This window comes from Brienomyrus brachyistius, chromosome 4 (genome assembly GCF_023856365.1).
Source record: "Brienomyrus brachyistius isolate T26 chromosome 4, BBRACH_0.4, whole genome shotgun sequence".
Taxonomy (NCBI): Eukaryota; Metazoa; Chordata; class Actinopteri; order Osteoglossiformes; family Mormyridae; genus Brienomyrus; species Brienomyrus brachyistius.
The window spans coordinates 32,128,948-32,145,700 of NC_064536.1; the positions used below are offsets into that span (position 1 = coordinate 32,128,948).

The window sequence follows — 16,753 nt, forward strand, 5'->3', positions numbered from 1 at the left end:
CACCCTGGATGGGATGGGATCTCAAGTTCATTATTAAGAAAATAAAATAAAAAACAACATCTTTTTTTCTTAAAATTAAAATGACAGTTTCCCATCACTGTGTGATCAGGTAAATGCTGCTAGCAGGACCCCCACACTACTGTAAATGCTGCTGAATGCTTACCTCAGTTTTTCATTATCCCCTCCTTCATCATGTGCAGAGAAAAGGAGAGCAGTGGAAACAGGAGAAAGGATTGTTAATAAAAACAGTGTTCTGTTAGTCAATAAAGACTAAGAAAATGTCACTCTTGAAACTGAAATATAAATTATGAAAGATATTCTACAGAGAAAATGATTAGATGGAGAACAATGAATTAGTGTCATGACCAAAGTGTTAATATCCCAGGGCACTGATAGTGAACAGGTGAGATTAATTATTTTATGAAAATATTATAATATATTTATTGTAGCTTTAAACAAAATGTACTATTTTATATCGGTAAAAGACAGCCATCCTGTTTTGGGGGGGGGGGATTTATGCGTATTGCATGTCTAGGCATGTCGGTCAGCTAATGTCCGCGGCAGTGGGTAACGGGGCGTCAGCACAAGAGCTTTTGGAGTCGTGAGCGATAAGCCCATGAGAAGGAAGCAAACAATGAAACAAATGGCCGCCGGTTGACAAATTGTTGCAGGGTGACTGCAGAGTGACTGTAACATCTCGTTTAACCGCTGGTCCTGGGTGTAAGAAGCAGACAGCCAGCAGTCCCATCCTGGCAGAAAGCACATTACCTCTATTAATTAATCTGTCTTGTTTGTGAATAGTATAAAATAATATATTTCTAATTTAAATAAAAGTCGATCTCTAGCACCACAAGTCTGGGGCTCTGGCATAGGCCCGGACGCCCCGCTGCAGGCCTCGGGTGTTGGGTAAAGTATCTGTCACGATCGGGGTGGTGCAGGCAGGCAGCTGGGTACAATCGGGAAAGAACACGTGGGTAAGCAGGGGGCGTGGCACACATGAGGAGCCGACGAGCAGGTCATGACAGAACCCCCCCTCCAAAGGCGCGCTTCACCGGGCGTGCCAGGGAGGAGGCGACAGACGGGACACGGGAACCGGGACCTGGAGCAAAAAAAACAGAACCATCAACGAGAGACGGGAAACAGGACCGATGCACAAAACAGAGCAAGAGACAGGACGTGAGACAGGAGCTGACAAAGGACAGGGAAGGCAGAAAGACAAAGCAGGAAAGGGGACATAGCGGGAACAGGAGGAACAAAAGGAAGGAGGGACAGAGGCAGGGAAGAAGGCGGGGGAACAGGGGAAAACCCGAGGGAGCCCCAGCGGGCGATGGGAGGCGGCCGGAGGGGCCGCAGCGGGCCGGGAGGCCGGAGCCGGAGGGGACCCCGGAGGGGCAGAGGAGGCACAGGAGCGGGTGGACCAGCAGGCGATAGCGGAGCCGCCGTCGGGGAGCCCGCAGGCGACCGACCAGGCACCGGAGGTGGGAGCGAGGCAGGGCGACGAGGCCGCGGAGGGGGACCCGCAGGCGACAGCCGACCCAGAGGGCCAGGACCCGCAGGCGCCAACCGAGCCCTAGCGCAGGCGAGGGAGGGCGAGCCAGGGGGCAGGGCGGGTGGGACCCCAGTCCGACGTCTGTGTCCCCTTCCCTTGCGGGACACAGACAAAACGGCCCTCGATCGGGGTCACTGAAGGCAAAGTCACTAGGGCAGGCAGTGGAAGGGGCGCCTGCCCGGAAGCTGCAGGTTGCTGCAGGGGGGGCGCCTGCCCGGGAGCTGCAGGTTGCTGCAGGGGGGGCGCCTGCCCGGGAGCTGCAGGTTGCTGCAGGGGGGGCGCCTGCCCGGGAGCTGCAGGCTGTAGGAGCGGCAGAGAGGGCGCCTTGGGCGTGGTCTCCGCAGGCAGCCGCGGCTGCACGGGATCGGGGTCCGCAGGCAGCGACGGCTGCACGGGAGCGGGGTCCGTAGGTAGCGGTGGCTGCACAGGATCGGGGTCCGCAGGCAGCGGCCGCTGCACGGGATCGGGGTCCGCAGGCAGCGGCGGCTGCTCGGACTCGCAAGCCGCAGGTGGAGGAAGCTGCGCAGACGTAGCGGACAGCGGTGATGGCTGCTCCGGCTGCGCAGGTTGCAGAGGCGGGAGCTGCGCTGACAGCGCAGGCAGAACTGGCAAGTCCTGGGAGGGGGAGACGGGCGCGATCCTCTTCGGGACCCGGGGCACTCGGGGGATCCAGTCCCTTACAGCCCTAAAACCTCCCCAATTTGCCAGTCGTTCGGGCCAGTAACTGTACCGGTCCAGGGGCGGTAGCTGCTCCGGGGGGATAGGCTCCAGCCCAGGGAACGTGAAGGGCTCATCCTCGTCGTCGTCGCTGGGAGCCCAGAGCCTCGCTAGGGAGTAGGCTCCCAGGTAGAGCGGTTCTGGGTCAGAGCCCAGGACGAGCTCCTTTCTCTCGCCCTCCGCGAGAGGCCAGGGGTTGGCGAGGGAGCAGGCGTCCAGACTGATCGGCTCCTCCAGGTGCTTCCTTCTCCTCTGCTTCCTCCTTTTCTTACGGTCTGTCATTCTGTCACGATCGGGGTGGTGCAGGCAGGTGATCGTGCGGGTTAGCTGGTACGAAGCAGGCAAACAGGCAGGTATCGGGGCAAAACGGGGGTTTATTGGGGGAAACTAGGACTAGCGACTAGGGACAGACAGGAAACCATCACCAATACTACAGCTAACAACAATGACAGACAAAGGACTCAGGTAAGATACGGACTGAAATACACAGGACTGATTGAAAATAATCAGACACAGCTGGGTACGATCAGGAAAGAACACGTGGGTAAGCAGGGGGCATGACACACATGAGGAGCCGACAAGCAGGTCATGACAGTATCTAACTACAATTGTTTAATCAGCGGGATAAAGTGCCATAATGGATGTATGACAAATTAGTATAAATTTTAAATCAATAAGATTTAATGAATAAAACAATTTAGTTGTATTTTATTAGTTTTATTTTAAGTAAGGGGGGGCGGCATGGTGGTGCAGTGGTTAGCACTGTCGCCTCACACCTCTGGGACCCGGGTTCAAGTCTCCGCCTGGGTCACATGTGTGCGGAGTTTGCATGTTCTCCCCATGTCGTCGTGGGGTTTCCTCCGGGTACTCCGGTTTCCCCCCACAGTGCAAAAACATGCTGAGGCTAATTGGAGTTGCTAAATTGCCCGTAGGTGTGCATGCGTGAGTGAATGGTGTGTGAGTGTGCCCTACGATGGGCTGGCCCCCCATCCTAGGTTGTTCCCTGCCTCGTGCCCATTGCTCCCGGGATAGGCTCCGGACCCCCCGCGACCCAGTAGGATAAGTGGTTTGGAAAATGGATGGATGGATGATTCACATGCAGATTTAAATCAATTACTTATGTTTAACAGTAATATGAACTGGAATCTGCAGGATTCCAGCAGCACACCAATACCAGCCAGTGTCCTTCCTCTTCAGCCCACTCATTGTCACAATGAAGGTTTTATTTTCTGTGTCATCCCTGATCAGGACAGGCCTCCCATCCAAACTCCCAGATCTCTCTGATGCACAGGAGCCCCCAATGTTACACCCCATCCTATGTCTTTTGTTGTTTCCATAGTAACACTGAACACTGACACTATAATAATTAAAATCTATTTAGAATATTAAAATCTGCTTTGCTAATGGCATGGTGGTGTAGTGCTTAGTGCTGTTGCATCACACATCTGCAACCAGAGTCTGACTCTCTGCTATGGCTCTGTGTCTGTGGAGTTTGCATGCTCCCCCCGTGTCATCGTGGGGTTTCCTCCAGGGAGTCTGGTTTTCCCCAATAGTCCAAAAACCTGCTGAGGCTGATTGGAGTTGTCAAATTGGCTGTAGATGTGCTTGTGTGAGTGAATGGTGTGTGTGAGTGTGTCCTGCAATGGGTTGGCACCCTGTCATGGGACGTTCCCTGCCTTTCGCCCATAGGGACCCTGAATTAGACAAGCAGTTTCAGACAATCGATGCATGCAGCACTGGAACAGATATTACAGAGTACAACTGTAACATTGGAATTTGCTGCAATGAAAAACCACCTACAGACATATCAGCTAGTCTGCACACAACTCCTTTGGACTATTTTTATATCTTCACTTCTTTAAAATGATAAATTAATGATTAATCTTGAACAAATGTTGATGTGTGTTTCTTCCTGCTAGAGGGAGTCTTTCCTTGCCAGTATCGCCTCAGGCTTACTTGGTGGGGGTTTGCGCCGGTTATATGTAAAGTTCTTTGTGACTATGACTATTGTTAAAAGCGCTATATAAATAAAATTGAATTGAAATTAATTGAGTAGTAACAATTCATCCCCACAAGGATGAAAAATGCCTGAATTAAGTTGCAAGCTACATGGATTTGTCTAGATTTGTATACATAAGTGACTGGCTGTATGTCTGTGGAAAATTGTTGTCATATCACAGACTGATCATAAACTACCAGTTGCTGCATCCTGAGGACTCAGTACAGCTTCCAGGTGTAACAAACAGAGCGTGATCTGTATCTGATGAGGTTATCAGAGCTGAATTACAGGATGTCTCTCTAAGAATTAAGGCTGATGTGCAAGTCAATATTCCAATACATTCATAGACACATAAAACTACAGCCATCCACCCATCTATCTTCTACCCCTTTCTCCTGGTCAGGGATGTGGGGCCTGGAGCCTATCCCAGGCAGGACAGGGCACAGGGATGGAGTACATCCTGGACAGGATGCCAGTCAGTCATAGGCTACATAGACACACACTCTCTATTAGAGACACCATTTAGCCTGACTTCATGTCTTTGGACTGCGGGAGGAAACCCACACAGCACATGGAGAACATGCAAACTCCACACACACAGAGCAGAAGCCAGATTCAAACCCCTAAACATGGAGGTGTTAAGTAACAGCGCCGCCTACTGGACCACCGTGCCACTAGCATAGAAACTATAATCCCAATAAATTACCTTATTTCACAATATCTGAAAATAGGGGACTATCCCCACAAAGAAGCACAGATCCCCTTCATGAAGGAAACTGTAGGGTTAATTAGTTTGTATCTATTTATATTCAAGCATAAATGATTCACAGGCAGATTTAAATGAATTACTTACGTTTAACAGTAATATGAACTGGGATCTGCAGGATTCCAGCAGCACACCAATACCAGCCAGTGTCCTTCCTCTCCAGCCCACTCATTGTCACACTGAGGACTTTATTTACTGTGTCATCCCTGATCAGGACAGGCCTCCCATCCAAACTCACTGATCTCTCTGATGCACAGGAGCCCCCAATCTTACACCACATCCTATGTCTTCTGTTGTTTCCATAGTAACACTGAACACTGACACTGTCTCCATCCACACCCGTCACCTCCTGTTTGTCCACAGACAGCCCTGGAGGACCTGAACACACAGATAAAACACTCAAAGATTTGCATAGCAATGAAATGTTTATGAATATCAGCCCATTACAACATGCATATGTAAATGTTTGTCAAATAAACTGACATTTCTTAACATATTACTTATCATATTTAACCCCATGTAGTCGTCCATTTAAACTGTCACTTGTTACTTCTTCCAAGTCTCGTTTATCACATTGAATGAAAATAAAATGCAGATTTTTATAATATTAAAGCATCTTTTCCTTTAATATTTCTGTTAATGTCCTTCCTTTCTGGCTAAATGACATGTTACATACTGTGCATTTCATTACCATCAATGACTGACAGGTTAACCCGATCTCCAACATCTGAGGCTCCACTATGCTTCACACCACACCAGTACCGATCGGAGTCCTCAGCTGTCAGATTGTTGATGGTCACAGTGAAGACTCGCTGGTCAGGATCATCTCTGACTGACACTTTACCCTCCTGTGGAGAGTCAGTGTGTACTATGGGAGTACATGACCTCACATTATACCCTCTGCACCAGTATTTCACATGAGTTTTATATCTGTCACCATATAAACATGGGATGGTGACAGATCCTCCTCTCTGTACAGACACCCGTCTCAGTGTGGACACACTTGCAGGAACAGTATGAAAATTACCAGGCTGATTAACTCTCTCTCCCTATTACACCATTTATGCACAAATTAATAAAAAGGTAGAATATTAAACAAAGAATATTAAAATCTGCTTTGCTAATGGCACGGTGATGTAGTGCTTAGTGCTGTTGCCTCACACATCTGCAACCAGAGTCTGACTCTCTGCTATGGCTCTGTGTCTGTGGAGTTTGCATGCTCCCCCCGTGTCATCGTGGGGTTTCCTCCAGGGACTCCTCACTGTGCTGGCTCCCCACTGCGCAATGGCTGTATCTGAGTATTTGTAAAGGTCAGATAGACATTACATTGTGGGGACCAAATGTCCCCACAATGTAATAAAAACCTGTCATTTTGACGTTGTGGGGACCATTTTTTCAGTTCCCATAAGGAGAAATTGAGTTCTCTAAAAATATGTGACTGCAATAAAAAAAACTAAAAATGCCAAGAGTCTTGTATTTTGATTGATTACTTATGGTTAAGGTTAGGGCTGGGTAGGGGTTAAGGGTGTCATTGTCGGGATTAGGGTTGTGCCCATAGAAATGAATGGAGACTCCCCACAAAGATATGAGTACAGGTCTGTGTGTGTGTGTGTGTGTGTGTGTGTGTCTGTGTGTGCATGCCCTGCGACAGGTTGGTGTCCCATCCTAGGTTGTTCCTTGCATGGATGTATGGATTGATGGATGGATGTATGGATGGATGTATAGATGGATGGATAGAAAGTTACACCCCTGAAGGGAGGTAAGAAGTGTGTCCTGATACAGCGTGTTGCTACACCCACCACACAATGACCCTCCTCAGGGATGAGAACCTGAGAGCAGCCGTACGGCAGGTGATACCTCAGCCCCACACTAGTTCGGATGGAATGGAACAGTGTGAAGTTTTCTCCGGTGGCTGGAGAGTCAATCCTGCCACCAAACCCCAAATTTCCCCCTGAAAGTTGCAGGACCCCTGATGTAGCCCATTTAAACTGATACTGTTACTTCTCTCTGATTGTATTTATCACATAAATGATAAATGTGCATATTTGGACCCTAATGTACAAAAATGCAGCTTATCATTGGCTGATTCATTCCTTGTATTTATTTTAATTCCATCCTTATTTACAAATAAAAACTTTACAGTCATTTTCAGCTCAAACAATGAACATTTGCATTCATACTTATATAGAAATATATGTACGAAAAGGGTCTGATCAGATATTTTGTACAGACATCTTACCTTCAGTGACTGACAGGTAAACCCGATCTCCAACATCTGAAGCTCCACTAATATTTACAAAGCATGAGTACCAACCAGAGTCCCCAGCTGTCAGATTGTTCATGGTCACAGTGAAGACTCGCTGGTCAGGATCATCTCTGATTGACACGTTACCCTCCTGTCGAGAGTCAGTGTGTACTATGGGAGTACATGACTTCCAATAACTCCCTTTAAACCAGGATTTCACATGTGCCTTATATCTGTCATCATAGAAACATGGGATGGTGACAGATCCTCCTCTCTATACAGTCACCCATCCAACTGTGGACACACTGTCAGCACCTGCAGGGAGAACAACCAACTGAATTCACATTTTCCACATCGCAGTATCTCTAAGTAACTGTATAATGTTTGTATAATGCTTGGATTAGGGTCACATTCGTTTATTAGAACCACGGGGATGTTTAAAAGACAAAGACTGTCATTTTGTCACAAGAACAAGGGAGAGACACAGGAAAACAAAACAGGTGTCGGATCTTGGGAAGGGCTACAGCGGGATGTGGGATCGGGAATCTGAGTCTGGGAGTGTGTTCTAGGGTCTGAGAGGAAAACCAGGACCTTAAATCCCTAGTAAAAGGCCTAGATGAGGTGAATGAATGGGCTTGTCACTGTGGGACGACCACACCCCTGTGACACTAAGGCTTCATTTGTAAACTTAATTCTGTGGTATGTGACTTTAGAATGAGATACAGAAAGTATTTAAATGTATTTTAGTTCAGCCATCCATCTTCCACATGCTTATCCAGTACAGGGTCAGTACAGTACAGCGAGTGTGGAGCTGATCTGAGGCAGCACAGAGCACAAGGCAGGGGAACACCCAGGACAGGATGCCAGTCTGTCACAGGGCAAACACTCACACACAGTCACTACACTGAAAAAAAGGGAAATCAGGGGTCTTTGGATTTACTATAATAAATTTAATTCATTCTGTCCAATAAGTTCATGTCCACTCTGTGAACATAAATTAATCAAGTTTATTTTACATGTTTAGAAAGAATAATGATGGTGCTAGATTTCATCACGTTGACTGAAAATGTCTTAATGGAAAAACTGAACGCGATGTAATTAAGTTTGTTCACCACCGGAAGTTGAATGTTTGTAAAAAGGCGCCAGAAAGCCCTACTACTTGGTTAACGACAGGTGGCGATGATGCAGCTGGCGGACATAGACCTGATTGCGCCATTCAAAAACACAGAAGAAGAAGAAATATCGCGCCTTTTTTGAGCTAGAAGCCGCCAAAACCTCAGGACGTTCAATTACGAAAAGGTCCTTCGAGATTGTTTTACGAAACAAGTAAGCAAACCAAACTAATCTCTTGTTTGCTAGGTGGGTGATATGTTCAGCACATTTATTTTACATTTTCAACATTTCATTCATGTGCTGTACCGAGCTAGCTAGTGAGAACCCGGTCTGAAAACCGTTAAAAAAGTTTTCTGTATTTTTGTAAGAGTTTGTAAAGTAGCCGCCAGCTGTCAATAAACAGATATTTCGAAAGTTTTAATTAAGTTTTCTTTGTAAATAAGATGTTGGGAGACGAAGTGCTGGTTTTTCACACGAGCTGGTTGGGAGTGACGAGACGAGGAAATACTTAGACTGGCGCCCCTCCTGCTATTGCTTCTGGTGAATGGTAGAGTGTAATATGCCAGTTGAGATGGATAGCTTACCCTTTAGATGATCTAGCTAAGTTTTCCAAGCATTCATATTAAGGCTGCACGATATTGGTATAAATCACATCGCGATGTTTATTCTTTCTGCAATATATATCGCGATATTAAAATTCATGATTTCATGAAATCTAATTAGTTGAATAGCTGTATTTGAATAATTAATCATTCTACAAAGATTAAGATGATTTTGCTCCAAATTAATGCCAATTATAATAACTTAATCATTGCCCTTTTTAAAATTATACTTGTATCTAAAATTAGGGATTAAAACAGAGGGCAGGGGCGGAGAATAAACTCCAGATTGCAGTCAAATCAAACATTTACTTCTTGTAGTGCGCGAGATCTGCCTGCGGTGGCCGATCTCGCAGCGTTGGCGTTTTTCGTGGTATTTTATTGTATTATTCACTTTTTATTTACCAAGTAAATTAACTGAAAACCAGCTTTCACTGCTTCGCATTCTTTTCTGGAAAAATATCAGATAACCCAGCGGAACTTCCTGGGATACAATCGTGACACATGTCATCTTATATTAGTCTAAATTATATTAGACCAGGGGTCGCCCGCGAACGACGTGGAACCCGGAAGTGGGTCACCAGCAAGGCATTTCTAAAAATAGTACAAATCACCATAGAGCTTAGGTTTTCTGCCCATTCGCGCAAGTTTAAATACCCCTTCCCCCTTCTCGTGCTAGTCGAAATACCTCTAACACTCTCCCCCCCAGCCCCCGCTCGCGGTCGCCCTTGGTATGGCTCAGTACCCGTGAAGTAGCTGTCAGTTTCGAAAAGGTTGGTGACCCCTGTATTGACAAACCTTTGTGGATTGTTTAAGAATAAGCACTTCGTGGCATTTGCTAGTTTAGCAAAAATATCAAAAGCGCTGGCGCGCTGCTTAATTTAATTTGCGTTACTTGACATCGCGCCTCCTGCGATATGACTATTGAACGTGTGTACATCGCGATGACGATGCTAAAACGATATATCGTGTAGCCCTAATTCATATCCAGTCCAAGAGCTTTAAAATTCAGCCTCAAAATATAGTGTTTATTCATAGAGACTGTGGTAAATCCACAATTACTGATTCACGATGACGTAATTATTATTTATTACATTTTCATCATAAAAAAAGATCGCTATCACTAAGAGACCTATATAATGACCTGCAAATAATGATAAAGCCATTTTTGTAAAAATTTATCAGAGATCTTAAAATTGACGGTAATGTCTAATGAGCAGTCAGATTAACAAATGAGCAGAAAAATCTATATCTGAACAGAATAACAATAATTCTGTATGGCTGGAGTAAAGTGACAATGTTTGTAATGCACTAAAACAGCTGAGTTGAAGTCGGTTTAGTGAGAATAGTGGGTAAATAGTAGCATAAATAACTGTACTTAGCCAGAAAAAAAACAGCTGGAGGAAGCATAAATGGTGTTTGCTGTGTGTTTGTATGCTTCAGGTTGATTACATGCAATAGAATTTGGGGAATGCTTGCTTTGACTATTCTGAATGAAATGTATGAATGCCAGAAGGGCGGCGCCACATTGAATTTCTTCATACATCTACATAATAAATATGCCATTTGCATTTATTAAACGCATTGTCACTCAGAATGTGTTACAACTGCACTGACTTTATTTGTATGTGGTCTCAGAATTAATTTATGTCAAATTTTTTATTTAGATTTTTTTTTTCCCTAGGCCCCATTATATTTTTCATCATATTCAAAGGCTCAGTAATGGTAAGTATCAATTCTTTTTGGTTTAATTTGTACTAATCTAGTATGCTTAATGAATATCTTCATCTCACATCAGAACTTTATCTCTTACAGACTTTGGCACCTCCTGTGTGGAGATGTAAGGGGTGCACACAAACTGTGTTAAGTAGATTAGAGCTTTTGAGTAACTACAAGTTGAAACATCCACATTTTGGACATAGTTCTCGTTTTCCAAGTACATATCAGAACTGTCCATGCACATTTAAGTCTTGGAATGCCCTTATTGTCCACCAAAGTAAAATCCACTCTACAGGGGTCACTCACAAAGAGAAGGGAATATTAAGTTGCCACCTTTGTGCTTGTAGCAATTTAACATCGGAGAGAGATTATTTTTCTCATATTAATGCACATCTTAAAAGAAATGAGACCGTCACCTGCATGTTTTTAGGCTGTGACTTTAAAACAAATATCTATTGTACATTTAAATCGCACAAAAACAGAAAACACTGCCACCACACTTTAGCTGATTTTAAACCTAAAGTAGTTGCAACTGTAGAATGTCCTCCTGCATTGGAAGATTATAGTAAAGAGTGTGTAGGTCCAGAGCCAGATATTGCTGCTAATTCAATCCACCACTGTCCCACCAAAGATTTGCAGAAGATCATAGAGCAGACATTTGCTGCTGCTTTACTAAAGTTAGAGCATTTGGTTCATGTTCCAAGCAAAGCTGTTGATGAATTCTTGGGGGAACTTCATCATTTGATTTGTTTTGCAACTGCTCCTTTATCTTCTGACATAGTGAGTCGCATCTTTGATGAGAGAGACCTCCCTGTTAACGAAAGTATTATTAATGAGATTGTAAAGGCAATTTCTACTGACGGCCCTGTACAAAGCTCTATTCAGAAAGGAGGTCCTTTAAGTACGGCCTACCTGCGTAAGCAGTATTACAAGCAGAACTTCAGCATTGTAGAGCCTGTCGAATATTGTCTTAATGCAAAAAACAAACGTAGTTTTCAGTATGTCCCAATTTTGAAAACCTTGGAGCAGCTTTTAAGCAAAAGGGATATTGTTGATAATGTTAAGAATTATCAAAAGCAGCAGGAAACACATTCTGGAGTTTTTCAGTCCTCAAGAGATGGTTCCATATTTAAAGAAAATGGTTTTCTTGCCTGTGAAAAACCACGGATCATTGTAAATTTATATGTAGATGACTTTGAAACCTGCAATCCCCTTGGTACCTCGAGAAAAAAACATAAGCTTTGTGCTGTTTATTGGGTGTTGGCTAACTTGCCTCCGGGGTCTCACTCTTCACTATCATCTATCTATTTGGCAGTTTTGTGCAAAAGTGATGATGTTAAAACTTATGGTTATGAAAAAGTATTTGAGCCTCTTCTTCATGATCTAAAAATTCTGGAGGAGCAAGGTATTTTTGTCCCACTGTTGGGTGAGTCAGTCCAAGGGACAGTATTCAGTGTTGTGGCTGACAACCTGGGAGCACATAGTGTTGCAGGGTTTTTGCAGAGTTTTTCTGTAGAGTATTACTGCAGATTTTGCACGGGAAACAGATCTGATATTCAGTTATATTCTGTTGCATCCGGTACTTTCAGTCTAAGAACAAAGGAACTTTATCAAACCCATCTTACTCAAGCCCAAGAGTCAGGCACAAGTTTTTGTGGAGTGAAAAAGGAATGTGTTCACAAAAAATCTCTCTCATTTTCATGCCATTTTTGGCTATCCACCTGATCTTGCCCATGATGTTTTTGAGGGTATTATTCCAGTAGAGCTCGCTCACTGCTTAACAGTGTTGATATCTAAAAAGCTTTTCACACTAGCTGATCTGAATAATGCCTTACTGAAGTTTACATACAAATGGGCTGATAAGACAAATAAACCTCATGTCATCTCGCAAAGTTTCTCTAGTACAAAAACAGTGGGAGGGAATGCTCATGAAAACTGGAGCTTGCTCCGATTCTTGCCCTTTTTGGTTGGATCACATGTACCTGATGGTGAGCCTGCTTGGCTTGTTCTTATGGATCTGAAGGACATCACAGAGCTTATTGTGGCCCCTGTACATGATGATGACTCTTTGGCATTTTTAGAGTGTAAAATCACAGAGCATAGGATGCGATACCAAGAGCTGTTCCCAGACATCAAGCTTCTCCCGAAACACCATTTTTTGGAGCACTATCCACAAATGATAAGGCTGTTTGGTCCACTTGTCAGTCAGTGGACAATGCGATTTGAGGGCAAACACAGCTTTTTCAAGAAAGTTGTCAAACACACAAGTTGCTTTAAGAATGTGCCCCTCTCATTAGCCACAAAGCATCAGATGATGATTGCTTACCATCTGAGTGCACCATGTCTGAACAAGTCTAATCTAGAGGTCTCTGCTGTATCCACTTCACCTGTAGACTTGCTAAATGAGGAGATTGCACAGATCATCAGGCAAAAGTTCTCTGACAAACCAGAGGTTCACCTTACACAGTGTGTGACATACAAGGGCATTACCTATAGGAAGGGAATGATACTGGCTCATGGAGCAATGTGTGGATTGACTGAATTTAGTGAAATTTGTCAAATCTGCATTGTACATGACAATGTATTCTACATTGTGAAAAAGTTATGTGGTTGGTATCGAGAGCATTATAGAGCCTTTGACCTCAGCCCAGCACCCACAAGAACATTCAACCTTGTGACACTGAGTGAACTTAAGGACATTTATCCACTAAATGACTACAAGATTGGATCATCTCGCATGGTGACTTTGAAAAGGCATATTATTATAAAAGGTGGGATAGTAGTGAACAATTTGATGTTGTATTTTGCTTTTGATTTTGCTCATTTAAAAAAATTATTATAGGAGGAAGCAGCATGATGAACCTCACCTGCTACACAGTGTTTACTCAGAATTCATTCATCTTTTGATTTTCACTCACATTGGTTATTTGGAATAGCTTTTGTAATTGTAGTGCAAACATTGTATGAACAACTTGATTAACTTTTGGTTTCATAATAGATAATACAATTGTTTTTAGAAATGCTTATCTATAAATAATTGAAATGTGCCAAATCACTGGGTGTCTTCCTATTTGCTCCTTTTCATGTCTGTGTGCAGAGTAAACTGCTCTGAAGATGGGGACCCCTGTGATACTCAAGATCATCTTGTCTGATGGCAGCTCTCAGAGGTTGACTCTTCCATGTGGACTTCCTGCGTCTATTGATGACCTTATAGTTGAAGTGAAGACACAGTGTGGACTTGAGGGCCGTTTCAGACTTCAGTTCATGGATAACTTGTTTGGAAATGAGTTCCTTAATCTTACATCTGTTTCAGAAGTAGAAGACAGAGGTACTCTTAAAGTCATTGATATGTCAAGGCCCACTTCCACACAGCAGGAAGATACACCTGCTGTTTTCAATCCAGGCCAAACACCCAAAGTTCTCAGTCCTCCTTCTGTGCATGACTCTTCATCACTATCAAGTGGAACTGTGGATACAGATGTACTGTCATCCAGTGAATCTACAAGCTCTCGATCCTCTTGGCCCGATGTTTTTTATGTACAAAAATTCTCCTTTGATGCTGAAATTAAACTTCAGCAGGCAAATGTGGCTTACATTAAAAACGGCACAACACTTATTCCAGACCCCAAGTTGAAATCAACCATCCTTGATTCTTTGGTGCAGGAAATTGTACAGTATAAAGTCTATGTGAGAGATAAGGAAATGGAACAGGTAGCTCAGAGTCTTATCCAGAAACACCCCTGTTTAACTGAGAAGGGGTCTTGCACTGGATACGGGGGATGGAAAACTAGTTTGAAATATAAACTCTCAAACTACCGCACACACCTGAGAAAGCTGGGCTGCCCAGAGGTCACAGTTAACTCTTTAAAAAACAAACCTGCAGGAAATCGCAGTGCAGCCTTTGGTGTGAAAAAGGCCAAGAGAGCAGAGGTGAATTTTTGTCCTGCATACCCATGGACAGAAACTGTGGAAAGTCTGGAGGCCATGCAAAAAGCTCTTCTCTTGGATGTTAAGAAGAAGAATAACCGAGAGGTTGTGAAAGTCAAGATGGAAAGGACATTTGCTCACAGAAGACACGAAGTTGTTCGAGATGCACCAATGGTGGGAGATTTCATGGAAAGGTGGCCTGCTCTGTTTGAAGTCAATGAGGTCAGATTAATGTCATACCTATCAATTTATGATTTTTAGAATGTTTTTAACAAGTTAAAAATTTAAATAGTTTTACAACTGTCAATAAACTTCAAACTTCACTTTTATTTACTACATTTTCTATTCATTTTAAATTATGTATACTTTTTTTGTTTTCAGGTCAATGCAGAATTCAGGCGAATTACTACTGTCCCACTTCAGTCAAAATTTCTGTCCCAGCTTGACATGTATTCCGAGAAGCTGATGAGGCTCTTCCAAAAGAGAGGTGGCAAGCTAGGTGTTCAGCTCAAAACGGTTGTTGAACAATTGGCTAAGGTAAGTTGTTGAGAATACTGGGAAAAGAAATCTATATTTTGACTTTCTATTGGATATTATTAGCATTTTTTTGTTTCAGGTTTAGTCTAGTTTTGTTTACAGAACTCAATCGTTACATTAAAACTGCTTGTGAATACCTTTAGAAGTGCATGTAAATGAACCACTTCAGTCAGATTAGACATTTCAAGTACAAAACTGACAACTACAAAAACACAAATTAAAAATTAAGCTTGGTCATATGACGTGCTTCTCAAAATATAATTCTTCAAACCCAAAAGGTTGTGCTTCTGCTTTAACATGATTTCAGCTAATAAATCAGTGACAACACAAACACTTAAAAGCGGAAACACTGTATATGTGTGACTGTTGTCAACTGTCTTTGTTATATGATTCTACTTAAAAGCAAATTCTTTCCTTTCAGTGTGATGATGTAGATGCTGGACGAGAGTGCATCATTAAAGGGGTCTGTATCTATATGGGTGAAGATCCTGAAAGCCTTGTGCGAGAATATGTGGTATGTACAAGGGGATTTTTTTTTCTCATATTACATTTTCTTATTAAAATGTTCCTTGGTTTTTGCTTGTAATGAAATGTTCAAAATTCTAACTTTTCTGGTGGGAATTTCTCAATACAAGAAATGTCAAATAAATCACCAAGGATTTGATATTAGGTCTTAATCACATATTTTGTCTCTTCTAAAGTGCATGGATGGAGGAGCCATGGACGAGACCATTGAGGACACTACTATTGGTATTTATGTTATAAAAGAACATGTTTCAAATGAGGAAACAGATGATATTGGCATTATCCTTGAGGGGATCAAGGTTTTGAAGGATCTTGATAATGTAGCATTAGCTGTCGCTATGCTGTTTGGGCTGATATATGCCCTGAACCTAAGCTACCCTGCTGAGCTCCGCTACACCTTTGAGGTAATCCAGAACATTTTTATGGAACTGGATGGAAACACACTTTCCAACAAAGCACTTGCTTTGAAAAACGGGCTTCTAGAATGAACAAGTCAGCAACACTGCCAGCGACAAAAAAATCTACAATATAAATACATAACCCTGTCATCTACTATTTCTGTATTTAACATCCTGTATCACTGAGTTTCATTATTTTATAATTTTTGTCAGGAACTTTACATAGTGAATGGTGAGTTCACTTATCCTTATCTGACCTTTTTTTTCTTTATGAATGTAACAAATGCACTACAGATGAGAGACTATATTTTTTGTTGCAGGTTCTACTGGTTAATTTAAACCTTTTCTCTGGCAACATTTTATGCAAGATTTGCATATGTAGTTTTTTCTTTAGTGACATTTATATGCAGGGTAGAATTTTTATGTCTTTTTTATTGTATTTTTGTTCATGCTGATGACAACCTGCTTTAAAGAGACTGTTTTCAGTACAGTTTTGCAAAAGTACTTTGTAATGTTATGCAGTTGGTCTTCAAAATGTACCATTCAACATTTTGCACTTTTTGTATTTGTAATTTATAGTAATTAGGGCTGGGTATTATGGCTAGTTTCCTGAAGCATCTCAGTTCTAAATCACAAAGTTTTAATTTCCAATTAGCTTT

The 16,753-nt window shown here is 42.9% G+C and overlaps 1 protein-coding gene across 1 annotated transcript in view; it reads right to left on the minus strand.

Moving 5' to 3' along the window:
- Positions 1-838: 838 nt before the first annotated feature.
- Positions 839-16,753, minus strand: part of LOC125740345 (polymeric immunoglobulin receptor-like) — a 65,482-nt gene continuing 49,567 nt past the window's right edge. The window contains exons 2-5 of the mRNA XM_049011340.1: positions 7,269-7,591; positions 5,723-6,032; positions 5,119-5,409; positions 839-1,099 (exon numbers count right to left, since the gene is read on the minus strand). Coding sequence (XP_048867297.1) covers positions 1,017-1,099; positions 5,119-5,409; positions 5,723-6,032; positions 7,269-7,373 — 789 coding nt within the window. The 5' untranslated portion in view covers positions 7,374-7,591 and the 3' untranslated portion in view covers positions 839-1,016. The remainder of the gene's footprint in view (positions 1,100-5,118; positions 5,410-5,722; positions 6,033-7,268; positions 7,592-16,753) is intronic.